This window comes from Oncorhynchus masou, chromosome 31, assembly GCF_036934945.1.
Source record: "Oncorhynchus masou masou isolate Uvic2021 chromosome 31, UVic_Omas_1.1, whole genome shotgun sequence".
Lineage (NCBI taxonomy): Eukaryota > Metazoa > Chordata > Actinopteri > Salmoniformes > Salmonidae > Oncorhynchus > Oncorhynchus masou.
In genome coordinates, this window is record NC_088242.1 from 38,001,896 (window position 1) to 38,022,890 (window position 20,995).

Genomic DNA, 20,995 nt, shown 5'->3' on the forward strand with positions numbered 1-20,995 from the left:
GTGTCAGCAGTTCCTGCAAGAGGAAGGCATTGATGCTATGGACTGGCCCGCTCGTTCCCCAGACCTGAATCCAATTGAGCACATCTGGGACATCATGTCTCGCTCCATCCACCAACGCCACGTTGCACCACAGACTGTCCAGGAGTTGGCAGATGCTTTAGTCCAGGTCTGGGAGGAGATCCCTCAGGAGACCATCCGCCACCTCATCAGGAGCATGCCCAGGCGTTGTAGGGAGGTCTTACAGGCACGTGGAGGCCACACATACTACTGAGCCTCATTTTGACTTGTTTTAAGGACATTACATCAAAAGTTGGATGAGCCTGTAGTGTGGTTTTCCACTTTAATTTTGAGTGTGACTCCAAATCCAGACCCGTCATGGGCTGATAAATTTGATTTGCATTGATCATTTTTGTGTGATTTTGTTGTCAGCACATTCAACTATGTAAAGAAAAAAATATTTAATAAGAATATTTCATTCATTCAGATCTAGGATGTGTTATTTTAGTGTTCCCTTTATTTTTTTTGAGCTGTGTGTGTGTGTGTGTGTGTATAATATATCACACACACATTATTCGTTGTTTAACTAGGCAAGTCAGTTAAGAACAAATTCTTATTTTACAAGCCTACCAATGGAACTGTGGGTTAACTGCCTTGTTCAGGGCCAAACGACAGATTTTAACCTTGTCAGCTCTGGGATTCAATCCAGCAACCTTTCAGTTACAATGATTTAACCACTAGGCTACCTGCCACCCCTAAATAGTTAAGGCCGATTTCAGCCTTACTGAAGCACCCCCAGATCATCACCGATCCTCCACCACATTTCACAGTGGGTGCAAGACACTGTGGCTTGTAAGTCTCTTCAGTTCTCACACCCACTGTGAAATTTGGTGGAGGATCGGTGATGATCTGGGGGTGCCTCAGCAAGGCTGGACTCGTGCAAATTTGTCTTTGTTGAAGGACTCATGAATCAAGCCACATACAAGCTTGTCCTGGAAGAAAACTTGCTTCCTTCTGCTCTGACAATGTTCCCCAACTCTTGAGGATTGGTTTTTCCAGCAGGACAATGCTCCATGCCACACAGCCAGGTCAATGAAGGTGTGGATGGAGGACCAACAGATCCAAGACCCTGTCATGGCCAGCCCAATCTCCAGACCTGAACCCCATTGAAAACCTTTGGAATGTGATCAAGAGGATAATGGATGGTCACAGGCCGTGCTGCTAGCATTTTTGAGCCAGGAGTGGCATAAAGTCACCCAACATCAATGTGAAAGACTGGTGTAGAGCATGCCGAGACGCATGAAAGCTGTGATTGAAATTCAGGGTTATTCCACCAAATATTGATTTCTGAACTCTTCCTAAGTTAAAACATTAGTATTGCGTTGTTTAAAAATGAAAATGAACTTATTTTATTTGCATTATTCTAGGTCTGACAACACTGCATATTTTTTTGTTATTTTGACCAGTTGTCATTTTCTGTAAAAAAATGACCAGTTGTATTTGGGAGAAATGTTGTCAGTAGTTTATAGTATAAACCAAACATTTTCATTTTACCCAAACACATACCTAAGTATGTAAGTAGTAAAACCAGTTTCTCTGAAAATTTTGCCGTGGTCTCTTAATTTTTTCCAGAGCTGTATTGGTCATGGTCCTGAGTGGCGCAGCGGTCTAAGTCAGTGCAAGAGGGATCACTACAGTTCCTGGTTCAAATCCAGGCTGTATCATATCCGGTCGTGATTGGGAGTTCCAATAGTGCAGTGCGCAATTGGCCCAGTGTCATCTGGTTTTGCCGGGGTAGGCCGTCATTGTGCCTTCCGCCTGGCTACTCCAACATCGGCCAACAGCTCCGCCCCCACCGCAGCTTCTCGCCCAAGCCCTTCCAGGTTCTCCTTTACCCAAATCCAGATAGCAGATGTTCTGAAAGAGCTGCAAAACCTGGACCCGTACAAATCAGCTGGGCTTGACAATCTGGACCCTCTATTTCTGAAACTATCCGCCGCCATTGTCGCAACCCCTATTACCAGCCTGTTCAACCTCTCTCTCATATCGTCTGAGATCCCCAAGGATTGGAAAGCTGCCGCAGTCATCCCCCTCTTCAAAGGGGGAGACACCCTGGACCCAAACTGTTACAGACCTATATCCATCCTGCCCTGCCTATCTAAGGTCTTCGAAAGCCAAGTCAACAACAGGTCACTGACCATCGCGAATCCCACCGTACCTTCTCCGCTGTGCAATCTGGTTTCCGAGCCGGTCACGGGTGCACCTCAGCCACACTCAAGGTACTAAACGATATCATAACCGCCATCGATAAAAGACAGTACTGTGCAGCCGTCTTCATCGACCTTGCCAAGGCTTTCGACTCTGTCAATCACCATATTCTTATCGGCAGACTCAGTAGCCTCGGTTTTTCGGATGACTGCCTTGCCTGGTTCACCAATTACTTTGCAGACAGAGTTTAGTGTGTCAAATCGGAGGGCATGCTGTCCGGTCCTCTGGCAGTCTCTATGGGGGTGCCACAGGGTTCAATTCTCGGGCCGACTCTTTTCTCTGTATATATCAATGATGTTGCTCTTGCTGCGGGCGATTCCCTGATCCACCTCTAACGCAGACGACACCATTCTATATACTTCCGGCCCGTCCTTGGACACTGTGCTATCTAACCTCCAAACGAGCTTCAATGCCATACAACACTCCTTCCGTGGCCTCCAACTGCTCTTAAACGCTAGTAAAACCAAATGCATGCTTTTCAACCGATCGTTGCCTGCACCCGCATGCCCGCCGAGCATCACCACCCTAGATGGTTCCGACCTTGAATATGTGGACACCTATAAGTACCTAGGTGTCTGGCTAGACTGTAAACTCTCCTTCCAGACTCATATCAAACATCTCCAATCGAAAATCAAATCAAGAGTCGGCTTTCCATTCCGCAACAAAGCCTCCTTCACTCACGCCGCCAAACTTACCCTAGTAAAACTGACTATCCTACCGATCCTCGACTTCGGCAACGTCATCTACAAAATCGCCTCCAACACTCTACTCAGCAAACTGGATGCAGTTTATCACAGTGCCATCCGTTTTCTTTTCACTATAGCACCTTATACCACCCACCACTGCGACTTGTATGCTCTAGTCGGCTGGCCCTCGCTACATATTCGTCGCCAGACCCACTGGCTCCAGGTCATCTACAAATCCATGCTAGGTAAAGCTCCGCCTTATCTCAGTTCACTGGTCACGATGGCAACACCCATAACGTAGCACGCGCTCCAGCAGGTGTATCTCACTGATCATCCCTAAAGCCAACACCTCATTTGGCCGCCTTTCGTTCTAGTACTCTGCTGCCTGTGACTGGAACGAATTGCAAAAATCCCTGAAGTTGGAGACTTTTATCTCCCTCACCAACTTCAAACATGTGCTATCTGAGCAGCTAACCGATCGCTGCAGCTGTACATAGTCTATTGGTAAATAACCCACCCATTTTCACCTACCTCATCCCCACACTGTTTTATTTACTTTTCTGCTCTTTTGCACACCAGTATCTCTACCTGTACATGACCATCTGATCATTTATCACTCCAGTGCTAATCTGCAAAATTGTAATTATTCGCCTACCTCCTCATGCCTTTTGCACACATTGTATATAGACTCGCCTTTTTTGTACTGTGTTATTGACTTGTTAATTGTTTACTCCATGTGTAACTCTGTGTAGTCTGTTCACACTGCTAAGCTTTATCTTGGCCAGGTCGCAGTTGCAAATGAGAACTTGTTCTCAACTAGCCTACCTGGTTAAATAAAGGTGAAAAAAAAAAATTGTAAATAAGAATTTGTTTTTAACTGGCTTGCCTAGTGAAATAAAGGTTAAAGAAATATATACTTCTATATAATGTCTTACAGAGCCTTTTCATAAGTCCACTTAAGTTTCTTAAACTGTCTTCTGACTGTGATTAGAGCGATGTTGTGCTTTGATGCCAGCAGTTTCCAGACTGTATTTGCCGATGGCCCATCATCTTCAACCATCTATCTGTGAGTCGATGGCTTGAGTAGTCTCGCTGGAAATTGTAATGAAAGTACTGTACAAAGTAAATATTTTTTATTATGGTCTGACATGTCTGCAGAAATGCAGCAATTCTGTAATGTCTTTTGTTTGGTAAATTGTTTTGTAAATATGAATTCACATTTGTGGTGCCACTAAGTAAACAATTAATTAAATCAATATTGTTATTAAAATAATTTTTTAGAATGGAGGGGGGTTGGACATGGAGTAAAAAAAAATGAACCCCAAAAGTTTCTTTGAGGAACCATTATAAAGAGTTCTTCTAATAAACGTTATCAAGTGTTCTTCAAAAAACTTATAAGGGTTCCCCCACAGTTTCAATTTGAAGAACCCCAGAAACCTTTTTCTTTTTTGAGTTAGGAGTAAATAGTCAACTATTTCAGCATTGTTTCGCACTGCTCTGAGACACGCAAGACTACTTAATAAACATACATTTTAAAAGTTATTTTTATTAACCCTGTGTTGTAATTGTATAAAAGCCCCTTAGATATTAATTTAGACTTTTCTAAGTTTTATAGATCTGCCAGTATTTTCATTTAGAGATTCCAGTAAAGAAATGGGTATGTAGAAGGTTAACTTTCTTCACCAGTTCTCTTACCATTTTGTACAGTTGTGTGGTTAACCTACCAGTTGGTGTAACTGTAATGTTATTTCTCTTGAGAGGAATTTTGCTCTTCACTATCACAGTATTAAACATTTTCAAATGCATTAATTAATTAAATTGCTTTAGCCGACATGTTTCGGTTCATCTGATGAAGGATTGACCCGATCTATAAGCCCGGGACAATAGTAAAATGGGCCATCAAGCAAAACAGACCAATGAAGCATGTGTAAACGGTGGGAGTAACTATGACTCTCTTAGGACAGGGTAGGGTAAGGGGGCCCACGCCCTCCTCTTCTCCCTTCCCTTGGCGCAGGGTTTTGGGCCGGAAGGGTGGCTTCGGCTCTCGCCAGAGTTAGGATCTTCAGGTCGCCTGGGTTGCGACCGACCTGCTCCATCCCCCCTTTCCCCGTTAGGTACGGCTGCATGGCGCACCCCCGTTCCCCGTTGGGCACGACCGCATGGCGCACCCCCAATATCAAGGTGCACATGGGCCTATTTATATCATGAATATGAATTCAGAGGGCAGAAATTATTAAGTATTAAAGCATCTCACTAAAGGCGTCAGTCATACAAAAGTTATACTTAAATCTGAACTGGTTGGAGATTACAAGAGTACATGGCCATAAAGGCTAGATGATTTTTCAAGCTTTTCAAACATTCATAGATGACCAGCATGGTAAAATAATATAAACTGTGGTTATAGAGTGTGCAACCGGTCAGCATTTTAGGAGTAAATTCCGTTGGCTTTTCATAGTCGAGCATTCAGAGATCAAGACAGCGTGTGCAAGAGAGAGTGAGAGGATCGTAACACACAGTAACGCTTGGAATATAGCAATACGTTTAATATGCAATGCAGATCACCTCCTATTACCCTTCTCCGAGTTTTAAGAATTGTGTGTGTTCAGTTATTTGTGACATTGTGGCATTTAAAGCACATTGAAGATAGGCTATTGCTTCAAATCCTGTTGCTTCTATCTGCTTGTAATCAACTATTTCAGCACCGTTTCACGCTGCTCTAAGACAAGCATGGGGACTGGTCTTGATAAATCAATGAGATTTTTATTTTCACTGAATATCCATTTGGGTATTGGTTAGACTACAATTAGGGTGTGAAAATGTTAGGATTATTTTGCTCTTAGTACTGTAGCCTACTCCCGACCGGTCACGTTGTACAGTGCCATATTTTCCTAACGGAAAACCCTGAGGGTTTCGTTTGAAGTTTTTCTTGGAATAGAAACACCATAATATTAATCAAATTAATTAAGCTACATTTCTTAATCAATCCCATATACTATGTTCTTACAAAAGGTTTTAAATTCTCTAGTACAGACAATATTAAAGACTGTCAAATGCTTCTCAAAGAGGGTATCACTAACAAGCATTAATGGCAACAATGGCTGACACTTAAGTAACGTGCCAAGGTGTGCTGCAGTATGACGCAACCTTTACAGGAAGAACCACTGTACAGAAATGGTTTGTCGAGATTGGTGTTAAAGAACTTGACTGGCCTGCACAGAGCCCTGACCTCAACCCCATCGAACACATTTGGTCCTGAGCGTTCCGGAGCAGGTTTTCATCAAGGATCTCTCTGTACTTTGCTCTATTCATCTTTCCCTTGATGCTGACAAGTCTCCCAGTCCCTGCCGCTGAAAGACATGATGCTGCCACCACAATGCTTCACCGTAGAGATGGTGCCATGTTTCCTCCAGATGTAACGCTTGGCATTCAGGCCAAAGTGTTCAATCTTGGTTCGATCAGATCAGAGAATCTTGTTTCTTGTCCTTTCTTGTATTGAATCTTGTCCTTTCTGTGCCTTTTGGCAAACTCTAAGCGGGTTGTCATGTGCCTTTTACTAAAGGAGTGGCTTCTGTCTGGCCACTCTACCATAAAGGCCTGATTGGTGGAGTGCTGCAGAGATGGTTGTCCTTCTGGAAGGTTCTCCCATCTCCACAGAGGAACTCTGAAGCTCTGCCAGGGTGACCATTGGGTTCTTGGTCACCTCCCTGACCAAGGTACTTCTCTCCCGATTGCTCAGTTTGACCTCTAGGAAAGGTCTTGGTGGTTCCAAACTTCTTCCATTTTAAGAATGATGGAGGCCACTGTTCTTGGGGACCTTCAATGCTGCAGACATGTTTTGGTACCCTTCACCAGATCTGTGCCTTTACACAGTTCTGTCTCGGAGCTCTACTGACAATTCCTTCGACCTCATTGATTGGTTTTTGCTCTGACATTCATTGTCAACTGTGGGACCTTATATAGACAGGTGTGTGCCTTTCCAAATCATGTCCAATCAATTGAATTTACCAAAGGTGGACTCCAATAATGTTGTAGAAACATCTCAAGGATGATCAATGGAAACAGGATGCACATCGACAACAGCCACCCTCGAAGCAGCGTTACCCATGCAGAGCAAGGGGAACAACTACTCCAATTCTCAGAGCAAGTGACGTTTGAAACGCTATTAGCGTGCACCCCACTAACTAGCTAGCCATTTCACATCACATCGTTACACCAGTCTAATCTCGGGAGTTGATAGGCTTGAATTCATAAACAGCAGAGCTGCTGTCAAAACGCACAAAAGTGCTTTTTGAATGAATGCTTATGAGCCTGCTGGTGCCCACCATCCCTCAGTCAGACTGATCTATCAATTCATAGACTTAATTATAACATAATAACACACAGAAATACGAGCCTTAGGTCACTAATATGGTCGAATCCGGAAACTATCATCTCGAAAACAAAATATTCATTCTTTCAGTGAAATACGGAACTGTTCCGTATTTTATCTAACGGGTGGCATCCATCAGTCTAAATATTCCTGTTACATTGCACAACCTTCAATGTTATGTCATAATTACGTAAAATTCTGGCAAATTAGTTTGCAATGAGCAAGGCGGCCCAAACTGTTGCATATACCCTGACTCTGCATGCAATGAACGCAAGAGAAGTGACACAATTTCACCTGTGTCACGCGGGACTAGGTGGGTGTGCAGGAATCAGACGCAGAGAGGGAGTAACGGAGTAAAGTGCTTTACTATTGCACACCAAACTGATAAGCCCACTACAATACAGGGCGCAGGACACTATACCAGACAACCCAAAACCACAGGGTGTCCAGTACATAATAAAGTACACTACGAACTAATATGTACACACGTAACAAAAGACAATCCCGCACAAAACAAGGGCGGGTCAAACTACATATAGGGAAGCTAATTAAACCAAAATACACACAGGTGAAACTAATAAGACAAAACCAACAGACAAACGAAAAAGGGATCGGTAGCGACTAGTAGGACGGCTAGTGACGACAACCGCCGAGCGCCGCCCGAACAGGCAGGGGAGCCAACTTCGGCAGAAGTCGTGACAACCTGGTTAATATTGCCTGCTAACCTGGATTTCGTTTAGCTAAATATGCAGGTTTAAAAATATATATTTCTGTGTATTGATTTTAAGAAAGGCATTGATGTTTATGGTTAGGTACACGTTGGCGCAACGACAGTCCTTTTTCGCGATTGCGCACTGCATCGATTATATGCAATGCAGGACACGCTAGATAAACTAGTAATATAGTCAACCATGTGTAGTTATGATTGATTAAGTTTAATGCTAGCTAGCAACTTACCTTGACTTCTTACTGCATTCGCGTAACAGAAGGGCTCCTCTTGAGGCAGGTGGTGAGAGCGTTGGACTAGTTAATGGTAAGGTTGCAAGATTGAATCCCTGAACTGACAAGGTAAAAATCTGTCTTTCTGCCCCTGAACAAGGCAGTTAACCCACCGTTCCTAGGCCGTCATTGAAAATAAGAATGTGTTCTTAACTGACTTGCCTAGTTAAATAAAGGTGTATTATTATTATTTTTAACATTTGGGCAAAATCGGCATCCTAATTTTCCGATTGTTATGAAAACGGCCCTAATTAATTGGCCATTCCGAATAATCGTCGACCTCTAGTCCTAACCTATATACAGATAATGCTTGGTTATTCCCTCCTTGCTCAGCGTTAATCCAACCTTCTCAGTAATGAGGTTGCAGAAATGCATTGCTCTTTCTGGTGTCTGCACCATAATTCATGTTTATAAGTGAGATGCCATGCCATAAACAAAATATAGCCTAAAAAGGCCCATAAAGGCATTAAGCATAACAGTGTGGGCCTATAAAGTTTCTTTATAGCAACTTATCTTCTCTATGTGGTAAATGTTGTAAATGTTGTCGTTCCTTGTGGCTTTTTATTTTGCCTGTAAGCTTCACAAATAATTGTATTTTCCTTGTGGTGAAAGCTCTTGGCAAGTCTCTTGTGTGTAACCCAAAATATTTCACAAGTAGGTCTGAGCAGAGGATAATTCATTTCTAGCCTAGCTAACTTCACACTGCTCGGCCTGTATAGGACATTCCCTGAATTGATCATTGTAGATGGGTGAAGAAATTGCATGTATGGTGTGATATCAGATATCTGATATTGGCATTGTTATCGTGATCCTTTAATGGGGCCTCAGAGTTGAATGCAAATCCCTTCCCAGAATTATTCCAGGAAGAGGAGCTAGTGATCTTGTGGTGTGACAATCAGGCAACAGTGTGGCTGAGTGGGAGGAGAGAACAGTGAACAAGAAGAGGACAGATAATACAGTGCCTTCAGAAAGTATTCACACCCCTTGACTTTTTCAAAATTTTGTTGTGTTTCAGCTTTTTTGTCACTGGCCGACACACAATACCCCATGATGCCAAAGTGGATTCATGTTTTTAATTTTTTTATTGTTACAAATTAATTAAACATGAAAAGGGGACGGCTTGAGTCTAAGTATTTAATCCCTTTTGTCATGGCAAGCCTAAATAAGTTGAGTAAAAATGTGCTTAACAAGTCACATAATAAGTTGCATGGACTCCCAACTGTGTGCGATAATAGTGTTTAAAGCTGCAATATGTAAATGGTTGGGCGACCTGTCCAAACTCAAATAGAAATGGATATTATAGATCTGTCATTCTCATTGAAAACAAGTCTAAGAAGCGGTATCTTTTCTATGTGCTTATTTTGTGTTTCCCTTAAGTTTAGTTTTTTACTTTCAGTTTTGTACACTAGCTTCAAACGGCTGAAAATAAAATATTTTTGGTTATGGAAAAGATATTTCACAGCGATGGTATAATGATTCTCTACACTATTCTTGGTTATTTTGTCACATAAACTGAAATTAAGCGAATAATTCTAATTTTAGCATCCAGGAAATGGCGGCATGATTTCTGCATAGTGCATATTTAATGTTTTTGAATGAGTACCTCATCTCTGTACCCCTCACATACAATTATCTGTAAGGTCCCTCAATCGAGCAGTGAATTTCAAACACAGATGAAACCACAAAGACCAGTTTTTTTGTTGTTGCAATGCCTCGTAAAGAAGGGCACCTATTGGTAGATGGGTGCTGGTCTCGCCCACTCTCTTACTCGAGGTGTGAAGAGAGGTGTTTCCTGCGTGTTATAGTGACCCTGCCCTCAGGTCGACTGGCCTGAGGGAGTCAAGTAAAAAGCTCCATTGCGGGGGAACACCCACTCTCACCTCTGAAGTGTCAAACTCCATCTCATTCTCTGCTGTTAAAATATCTGCAACCGCTTTAAACGACCCATCTATTCACTACCACCCACCCCCTGGTCAACCTAATTTATGGAAGATGCGGAGCAGGAAGGGCTTGACTGTAACATTTAACCTGAACTTTTCCATAATTTTAGTGTTAAACCACAAAACAAGGCAAACCGCTCCCATCTCACCTCTATAACGTCAGCTGAGTTTAATCGACTAGCTGGAAACATATGTCGGTCTATCACCTTGAGGGCTGTAAATCTCAGTCAATTGACAGTTTGCTAAGAGTTTCAGCTGCTCCCGCTCTGTAGTTGTGGCCAATGAGAATGACACAAATATTAATTTTCTCAAAGTCTGCTGCCTCAGTTTGTATGATGGCAATTTGCATATCCTCCAGAATGTAATGAAGCGTGATCAGATGAATTGCAATTAATTGCAAATTCCCTCTTTGCCATGCAAATGAACTGAATCCCCCCAAAACATTTCCACTGCATTTCAGCCCTGCCACAAAAGGACCATCTGACATCATGTCAGTGATTCTGTCGTTAACAAAGGTCAATCATGGTTAACTGCAAGGAAATACGTGCCGTCATCATTGCTTTGCACAAAAAAGGCTTCACAGGCAAGGATATTGCTGCCAGTAAGATTGCACCTAAATCAACCATTTATCGGATCATCAAGAACTTCAAGGAGAGCGGTTCAATTGTTGTGAAGAAGGCTTCAGGGTGCCCAAGAAAGTCCAGCAAGCACCAGGACCATCTCCTAAAGTTGATTCAGCTGCGGGATCGGGGCACCACCAGTACAGAGCTTGCTCAGGAATGGCAGCAGGCAGGTGTGAGTGCATCTGCATGCACAGTGAGGCGAAGACTTTTGGAGGATAGCCTGGTGTCAAGAAGGGCAGCAAAGAAGCCACTTCTCTCCAGGAAAAACATCAGGGACAGACTGATAAGTACAGGGATTGGATGGCTGAGGACTGGGGTAAAGTAATTCTCTGATGAATCTCCTTTCTGATTGTTTGGGGCATCTGGAAAAAAGCTTGTCCGGAGAAGATAAGGTGAGCGCTACCATTAGTCCTTTTCCAGCATGACGGAGCACCTTGCCATAAGGCAAAAGTGATAACTAAGTGGCTCGGGGAACAAGACATTGATATTTTCGGTCCATGGCCAGGAAACTCCCCAGACCCTAATCCCATTGAGAACTTGTGGTCAATCCTCAAAACCGCACAAATTCTGACAAACTCCAAGCATTGATTATGCAAGAATGGGCTGCCATCAATCTGGATGTGGCCCAGAAGGTAATTGACAGCATGCCTGGGCGGATTGCCGAGGTCTTGAAAATGAATGCTCAACACTGCAAATATTGACTCTTTGCATCAACTTCATGTAATTGTCAATAAAAGCCTTTGACACTTATGAAATGCTTGTAATTATACTTCAGTATTCCATAGTAACATCCGACAAAAATATCTAAAGACGCTGAAGCAGCAAACTTTGGAAATTAATATTTGTGTAATTCTCAAAACCTTTGGCCACGACTGTAAGCTGTTAGAGATGGAGCTCACATTTTCTAAGCAGAATGACTGTTTGGATGTTTGTAACTGATTCAAAAGTGCAGAACAGGAATGCCTATTAAAAAAATGCAAAAACCAGTCAGGGTTGTACTTTTGTGTCATCTATTCTCATGTTGAAGTTGAAGGTTTTCAAAAGACCTATGCTTGTGTTTTGCCCACAAACTTCCCTACCCTCCCAGCTAATTGTAAATGATACATGCATGGAATGACACCGTAATGAGTATGGGACATTTTTAATCGCAACATACCGCACTTGTATCTCTCATTTCTAGGAAAAGCCTGATCATATTCTGGGTTGCCAAGGGCGCCACGGTTAAAGCTCCAGGGAACGACTTTTAAACTTAACCCCCCAAAAATGTAAGAATTTGGGTCACAACTAGAAGTGATTCTTCTTCTGAGCCTATTCTTAAGAAACCTAAACAATGAAGTGCATTCCAAACATTCCAAGACAATGTCTACAATGCTAAAAGGTCTACAATGCTCTTGAGGTCTATGCCAAATACATCATTGGGGTGTAAAGCACACACACTTGTTGGCCTATCTCCCTGGATACCACCTCACTTGTTGCCAGGTTACCCGGGGAATGGATGTGGGACATCAAATAAATGATTGATTGTACAGTGTCTTGTCATTTGAGTGCCGGGTTAGGTGCACACTGTGTCTTTGGTTATATAAATATTTATTGCTGCATGTTGGGCATTTCAAGTTGTGTAGCCAGGTTTTGTTTCTGTGTTTGTGTGTGTGTGTTTTGCTTTATGTAGGCCTAGAAGTGTTGGTCTTGTGTTGAGGGAGGCGAGACACTTGGAGCTCAACCCTGGTTACCTTGTCTGAGGACACTGCAACCCTGTAAAATTGAAGCACATATTTACATGTACATTTTATAAAAGAGTTAAGAAATCAATGTCTACATGTGCAGTAACAAATTGCTTGCTATTGTCTCGTCTTGGAAAGAAACATACCAGTTGAAGTAGCCTAACCACAAAAGCCTCAGTGAGACAGTTTTGTGATTTTGACGATTTTCAAGGATGTTTTTACAGCCCTAGAAATTTTTCCATGACGTGAATGAGCTCAATGAAATATCAGTCGTTTTAGGTAGTTCATTTTCAGATGTACTCTGAGATAGCAAAGCCACAACCTTTTCAATTTGGATGCTGTCCCCTGTTTCTTAATTCAATTTGCTCAGTTTTACCCTGTGTGCTCATTGTCTGTTACATCAGTCATTTGGACAGAATGCACTCTGATGTATTCATAAAGCATTCAGGCAACAAAGCTGATTTAATTATAGTGTGAAGTGAGCGTTATGATTGATGTGTTTGAAAGGTCTCTCATGGTTGTCTCTATATTACAGGTGAAGGATCTGACCAAATTTCTGGATCCTAGTGGGCTGGGGGTGATCAGCTTCGAGGACTTCTATCGAGGAATCACGGCCATCAGCAATGGAAGTGAGTCAGAGGATCTTCCTTTCGAAACTAGGATGACGATGATTGCCATCACATCATAGTTGGACTTTAGGCGGATGTGCTCTGACTGACATGCCCCATTTTGTCCTATTGTCAACATGCCACTGGTGCAGGCCTTTGGAACATCTACATTTTAAAAAGTAAAAAATATATATGTGTTGGAATACTCATACTATCCACACTAACTGTACTATTTGTGTCGTGAATTGAATATATGGTCATATGCTTAATGGTCATAGTATGGATATAGTTAGTATGCCAAAAGTTCCCGGATGTCGTACTAAATTTGCCAAAATCTGAAGTATACACGCAAAGGACACTATTTCTGTACTTTAGGGCCCATAATGCAATTCTTCAGGAAATGGTTGTGGCTTCACATCGTTTTCAGATTTGAAGAAAATGGCAGAAAATATGGAGCCTAAGTCCAACGATAGTGGATACAAATTCATTGCTTTAACTAATTATGACAAATGTTAACAAAATGTTGCGCAATGTAATAAAGTAGTTCCTTTTCAAATAAGTTACCTTACATGTTATGTTGGCTGACAATTTGTTAGCTACGCTGTCCTTAAGAGCCACTTGGCATATCATTACAGCAGTACGTACCGGTATGTTAGCTAGCTACCTAATGTTAGTTGGCTACTTATACATCAAACTTGCCAGTATATTAACTATAGGCTAACTAACTACCCAATGTTTATTGACTTGATTATTCACATCATTCTTAGCTAAATGGTATAGTCGTTGTGCGTTCTCAATGGACATTCGGGTGCTTTCATAAATTCGCTCATTTTGCCCCATTCAAAAAATGTAGAACCAGGAACAGATATAGCCCTTGGTTCACTCCAGACCTGACTGCCCTTGACCAGCACAAAAACATCCTGTGGCGTACTGCATTAGCATCGAATAGCCCCCGTGATATGCAACTTTTCAGGGAAGTTAGGAACCAATATACACAGGCAGTTAGGAAAGCTAAGGCTAGCTTTTTCAAACATAAATTTGCATCCTGTAGCACAAACTCAAAATAGTTCTCGGACACTGTAACGTCTATGGAGAATAAGAACACCTCCTCCCAGCTGCCCACTGCACTGAGGCTAGGAACCACTGTCACCACCGATAAATCCACTATAATTGAGAATTTCAATAAGCATTTTTCTACAGCTGGCCATGCTTTCCACCTGGCTATCCCTACCCCGGTCAACTGCCCTTCACCCAAATCCAGATAGCTGATGTTCTGAAAGAGCTGCAAAATCTGGACCCCTACAAATCAGCCGGGCTAGACAATCTGGACCCTCTCTTTCTAAAATGATCTGCCGAAATTGTTGCAACCCCTATTACTAGCCTATTCAACCTCTCTTTCGTATCGCCTGAGATTCCCTGAGATTGGAAAGCTGCTGTGATCATCCCCCTCTTCAAAGGGGGAGACACTATAGACCCAAACTGCTACAGACCTATATATATCCTAATCTGCCTTTCTAAGATCTTCGAAAGCCAAGTTAACAAACAGATTACTGACCATTTGAAATCCCACCGTACCTTCTCTGCTATAGCAATCTGGTTTCAGAGCTGGTCATGGGTGCACCTCATCCACTCTCAATGTCCTAAAGAGACATTACTGTGCAGCCGTATTCATCGACCTGGCCAAGGCTTTCGACTCTGTCAATCACCACATTCTGAACTGCAGACTCAACAGCCTTCGTTTCTCAAATGACTGCCTCGCCTGGTATATAGTATGTAGTATACAGTATACAGTATGTCAGTATGGCTTTTCAAACACAGCTATCGCCTACACCATCACAATAAATCCAGGATTTATTTTAGACAGGTCTAAAGAAACATGAAATTGAGAAAATGTAGCCTATTTCAGAAGAACAGAATTGCATACTTCAAATCAAATTTTATTTGTCACATACACATGGTTAGCAGATGTTAATGTGAGTGTAGCGAAATGCTTGTGCTTCTAATTCTGACCATGCAGTAATATCTAACAAGTAATCTAACAATTTCACAACAACTACCTTATACACACAAGTGTAAAGGAATGAATAAGAATATGTACATACAAATATATAAATGAGTGATGGCCGAGCGGCATAGGCAAGATGCAGTAGATGGTATAGAGTACAGTATATACATATGAGATGAGTAATGTAGGGAATGTAAACATTATATAAAGTGGCATTGTTTGAAGTGGCTAGTGATACATTTATTACATCAATTTTTCATTATTAAAGTGGCTAGAGATGAGTCAGTATGTTGGCAGCAGCCACTCAATGTTAGTGATGGTTGTTTAACAGTCTGATGGCCTTGCGATAGAAGCTGTTTTTCAGTCTCTCGGTCCCTGCTTTGATGCACCTGCACTGACCTTGCCTTCTGGATGATAGCGGGGTGAACAGACAGTGACTCGGGTGGTTGTTGTCCTAGATGATCTTGTTGGCCTTTCTGTGATATCGGGTGGTATAGGTGTCCTGGAGGGCAGGTAGTTTGCCCCTGGAGAGCCTTACGGTTGTGGGCGGAGCAGTTGCCGTACCAGGTGGTGATACAGCCTGACAGTATGCTCTCAATTATGCATCTGTAAAAGTTTGTGAGAGTTTTAGGTGACAAGCTAAATTTCTTCAGCCCCCAAAGGACATCCAGCCAACTTGACACCAGAGTATGTGAGTGGAGCGTAGTAAGCGCATAGCAGTGTGCCTAATTTTACTAGAGAGCGGAGCAAGTTTCCAAACGTGTCATCCTTCTCGCCTGTTCCAATTTTGCTCCAGTAGCGCTCATTCCACGAGCTCAGGGCATGCCCGGCCCAGCATGCATTTGTAGGCTACTTGTGTGCTGCTATAGCCCCTTGCTTTAGCTATAGTCATGAAGGTCTCTAAATATTTTCATAAAGAACTGATAAAAAAAACATAGGCGCAAAATCAAGGTGACTTACAAAGATGAGGACCAAGAGAGGGAGTGCGGTGATGTAAAATCCACAACTAAAGAATCATTGTGGGATCTGAAAACTAAAGACACGTATCCCGAAAGGATGATGGTGTACTACGTGCACTTGCTAACAGAAAGGAATGAGGTGGGTAGCTAGCTAAGTGTGTCATTGTAACAAAGTATTTCTAAACAAAAAAACGATCTCTTAAAGTTTTGTTCATTTTCGTTCTATTATCTATACAATAGGCTAACTAGCATTGAATCTGGGCCAATATGCCTGAATGAACATTCTGTTTTGATAGGATTATTTTGCATAAAAATGATAGGCCTACCTAAAGAAAAAGAAAAACTCCATATCCCTGCCCAACCTTGCAAGAGTGGCTCTAAGGGTGTTTAGCTTCCCCAGTGGCTCTGCAAGCATGGAGAGGGTATTCTCGACTGCTGAACTGCTCTCCAGGCATCATCGCATGAGCCTGAATCAAATTAAATCAAATCAAAGTTTATTTGTCACGTGCTCTGAATACAACAGGTGTAGTAGACCTTAGTGAAATGCTTACTTACAAGCCTTACTTACTTACAAGCCCTAACCAACAGTGCAATTTTTAAGGAAAAAATAGGTATTAGGTAAACAATTGATAAGTAAAGAAAAAAAAAAGAAAAGTTCAATTACAGTGAAAATAACAGTAGTGAGGCTATGTACAGGTGGTACCTGTACAGAGTCAATGTGCGGGGGCACCGGTTAGTCGGGCTAATTGAGGTAATATGTCATTGTAGGTCTAGTTAAAGTGACTATGCATAGATGATAAACAGAGAGTAGCAGCAGTGTAAAAATGGGGGTTGGGGGGTGGCGGGACACAATGCAAATAGTCCAGGTAGCCATTTGATTGCCTGTTCAGGAGTCTCATGCCTTGGGGGTAAAAGCTGCTGAGAAGCCACAGACTTTGGCCAAACTCATGTTACTAAAAGTTAATTCAAAGGCACTGTAGACAGATGCTAATTAGGCATTTTTTTCATTTGTATTTAATTCTAAGTAAGTCACAGCATATATGCACAATTTATAGACAAATGATTTAATGCAACAACATTTTTAAATGATCCTGCCAGCCTAGTGTTTTGCACTCACACATTTTGCCAGGTAAATTGCCTGAGAACATGTTCTCATTTTCATCAACGACCTAGGGAATAGTTACAGGGGAGAAGAATGAGCAAATTGGGGATGATTAGGTGGCCATGATGGTGTGAAGGCCAGATTGGGAATTTAGCCAGGACACCGGGGTTAACACCCCTACAATATGTGCCATGGGAGCTTTAGTGACCACAGACAGTCAGGACACCTGTTTAAACATCCCATCTGAAAAACAGAACCCTACACAGGGCAATGTCCCCAAACACTGGAATCTTTTTTTAGACCGGGGGAAAGGGTGCCTCCTACTGGCCCCCCAACACCACTTTCAGCAACATCTAATATTCCTCCCATCCAGGGACTGACCAGACTAACCCTACTTAGCTTCAGAAGCAAGCCAGGAGTGGAATGCAGGTCCCATGCTTCACAATATATTTAGTTGTAGGCTATAGAATTTAAATAATAGTCTCCTTCTTAGGCTACCTGTCTAGCTCCTGACCTATTTAGTGTTCATGTGCTGTTTAATGTAGCCTATTTGAAATGATGAGTGCTTTTTTACAGTCACCTTTTCATGTTTATTCAAATACTTTGTATTCCAATCAAATGGTTTGTCCAGGTAGTCACAAAAATAGGTGAGTGTTAAATGGTGATTTTAATGAATTGAGCAAATTTTCAGCGGCAGTTTTATTTCCTGTGAGCGAGGAGGGGTTTTTAGTGGCGCAGTTGGAAAGGATGTGGAGTGAGGAGCGAAATTTCCAACAGCTCAACTCTGCTCAGATATACTCTGCTTGACAGAACTGTGGGAAGCAGTGGAGTCAACATGGGCCAGCATCCCTGTTGAATGCTTTCGAGAGTCCATGCCCTGGCGAATTGAGGCTGTTCTGAGGGAAAAAAGGGTGGGATACTCAATATTAGGAAGGTGTTCCTAATGTTTTGTATACTTGTGTATACAAGTTTGCACTTGTAATAAAAAAGCTGAAATCCTTTTTTTATTCACTTGGCTTAAACACAATGCAGCCTATTTTTCATTCTTTCATTCTGTGATATTCAAAGTCGGGGTTGCTAAAATTATAGTACTTTTATTTATTTATTTTTACCAAAAATTAAGAATCCAGATTATTGTATTGGACAATATAAAAATAGTTTTTGAGAAAGATAATTAGAAAAATGAGATTCCTTAATCCTAGAAAATGTATATGTTGGCTTCTTTTCATTTTGCTAATTATTTTCATTGTGGTTATTTGTTGAAAATATAAGGTTGTGTCCAGGGGCGAAAATCTGATATCAACTTTGGAGGGGACAATTACATGAAATTTTCTCAAGAGCAATTCCTGAGGGAGACACCAAAAGTAGTGCTGTAACACATAGCCTATGTTGTAATATGTTAAATGTATATTGAGGAACCATAATTACTAATACTGGATAATTGATAGGTACAGTAGTTAAATGAAGTGTTGTCCCAACTTGTTAAAATGTTTAAATCATTATAATACTACTACTAATAATAGTTATAGCAGTGTTCCTTATCAGTCCAGTATGTATGCAGGTATTTGTATTTACAACCAGCAATACCAAGCAGGGCCTGTAGGTGGTAATGGTACTGTACACTGTATGGGTGCAGGTTTCATAAATACAATGAACATGGTGCGATCTCATCTCAAAGAATCTCCATTGAGAACCATCACAAAGTTGGTCCACGCACTGAACTGACCTTTTTATTGAACTTTTTCTGATTAATTTATATAGTCATCAAATATGTGCCACTGGTTTGAGTCTATTACAACATCTTTACAAGAACAAAACGCTCAGAATAAGTACAGTTCTAAAAGCAAGATAACTACTTAAATGAAAAACCCAAACAAATCAACCAAAATATCCTTCAGAAAGACTTAGTTATTGTTCAGTCAGTGTCTCAACTCTTCAAACAACAGCTATGGACAAGTATGTCACACAAAGTATGCAATTTTAAAATAAAATAAATAATTAGTCAGTGTACTGTCATGTACTAAAAACTACTAAACAAAATAACAAATATCATACTATACACCAGGGGTTCTCAAACAGGGTAGGTGGACCCCTAGGGGTCCCTGGTGTAATGGCAAGGGGTCCATGAAATAAAAAAAGTGTAATGAACGTATTCAGCAGCACAAGGATTCCACTAACTTTACATATAATATAGAGGGGGTGGAGGTCCCTGAGGACCACTCAAAACCTTGCCTGCCTTTCCTCAAAATATGCAGGGGTTCCAGTACTCAAAAAAGGTTGAGAACCAGTGCTATACACACTACTGAACAAAAGAACCGAACCTATGTTTGAGGGTTTCAATGGATCCAACAAATTGCTGGCAGATATTTTCCCTCAAGACTGTCCAGCCTGTCTTTATGTACATTACAGACAAAATTCTGATCAGCACCTCAACTTGGTCAACCAACCCCCGCACCTCCACTGGAAGCCTCTTGAGGAACTCTGCTGCCTCTCAACTGCTGCTACAGGGGTATTTGTTGTGAAAGAGAGGCAACTGCACTGAAAGAGAATCTACTTTCAGCTCAGGGTACTGATCTAGAGACTCATCCAACTCCCCCATGAGAAGCACTCTTTCCAACTTTTACAGAATGTTTAGACTGTCCTGGTCAAAACGGTCGCCAAACTGAACCTCCACACCATCCAACACTTCAAAAAATTCTGCCCTAAAGTGATCCACTGCTTTGCCAGTAAATTGTCTTGAGTGTGTCTCAATGGATTCAATCAATGTTGTTGCTTTCTCATACAGTGCAAAGTAGCTTTCGTAATTTCTGCTGTTTACCCCACACGCTGGATAACTGGACACGGATTGGATTCAGCTGATGTGCTGTTACAGTTACACAGTGGCTGTGAGTTTGGCAGTTTTGATGTGCTGTTACAGTTACACAGTGGCAGTTTTGATGTGCTGTTACAGTTACACAGTGGCGGTGGGTTTGGCAGTTTTGATGTGCTGTTACAGTGGCGGTGAGTTTGGCAGTTTTGATGTGCTAAATCCTGCACTAATGAAGGCAGCATCTGCTCTTTGGCCAATAGATGGCTGGCTTGAAAACCCTTGACTACAGTGAAAACAACACTCCTTTTATTGATGGATTATAATGTAGCCAGGTGATATCGCAAAACCATCTCTCTTGAAACGTCAACACTGTTGGCAAGAGTTTGCGGTTCTAAAAATTGTGGGTGTGGCTGATATGGTTTTGTGCCATCACTGAGGTAACTGGACAATGCTGTGCCACTGTCCCCTATACTGGTGCTGCTGGCAACAAGGTTGACACCTGGTCCTGCCGTGGCTGTGCCACTGTCCCCTATACTGGTGCAGCTGGCAACAAGGTTGACACCTGGTCATGCCGTGGCTGTGCCACTGTCCCCTATACTGGTGCAGCTGGCAACAAGGTTGACACCTGGTCCTGCCGTGGCTGTGCCACTGTCCCCTATACTGGTGCAGCTGGCAACAAGGTTGACACCTGGTCCTGCCGTGGCTGTGACACTGTCCTCTGAAGTCTCTCTCCTTGGCGCTTTCCCTTTCACCACCCTCACTGCCTCACAGTCTGTCTCCTAGAAAGGAAATAAGGTGTTTGCCGTACTCCTAAATACCAGTACCCAAAACTACACAATTAATCACAACAGCAATACCATTGCCTTAAACAAATCTTAGTTCAGTCACCAGTTTAAGTTGAGAGTGTGG

At 42.0% G+C, this 20,995-nt stretch overlaps 1 protein-coding gene across 2 annotated transcripts in view; it reads left to right on the forward strand.

Moving 5' to 3' along the window:
* Positions 1 to 20,995, forward strand: part of LOC135523916 (rab11 family-interacting protein 3-like) — an 88,772-nt gene that overhangs the window by 6,355 nt on the left and 61,422 nt on the right. For both annotated transcript variants that reach the window (XM_064950934.1, XM_064950935.1), the window contains exon 2: positions 13,139 to 13,232. In XM_064950934.1, coding sequence (XP_064807006.1) covers positions 13,139 to 13,232 — 94 coding nt within the window. The remainder of the gene's footprint in view (positions 1 to 13,138; positions 13,233 to 20,995) is intronic.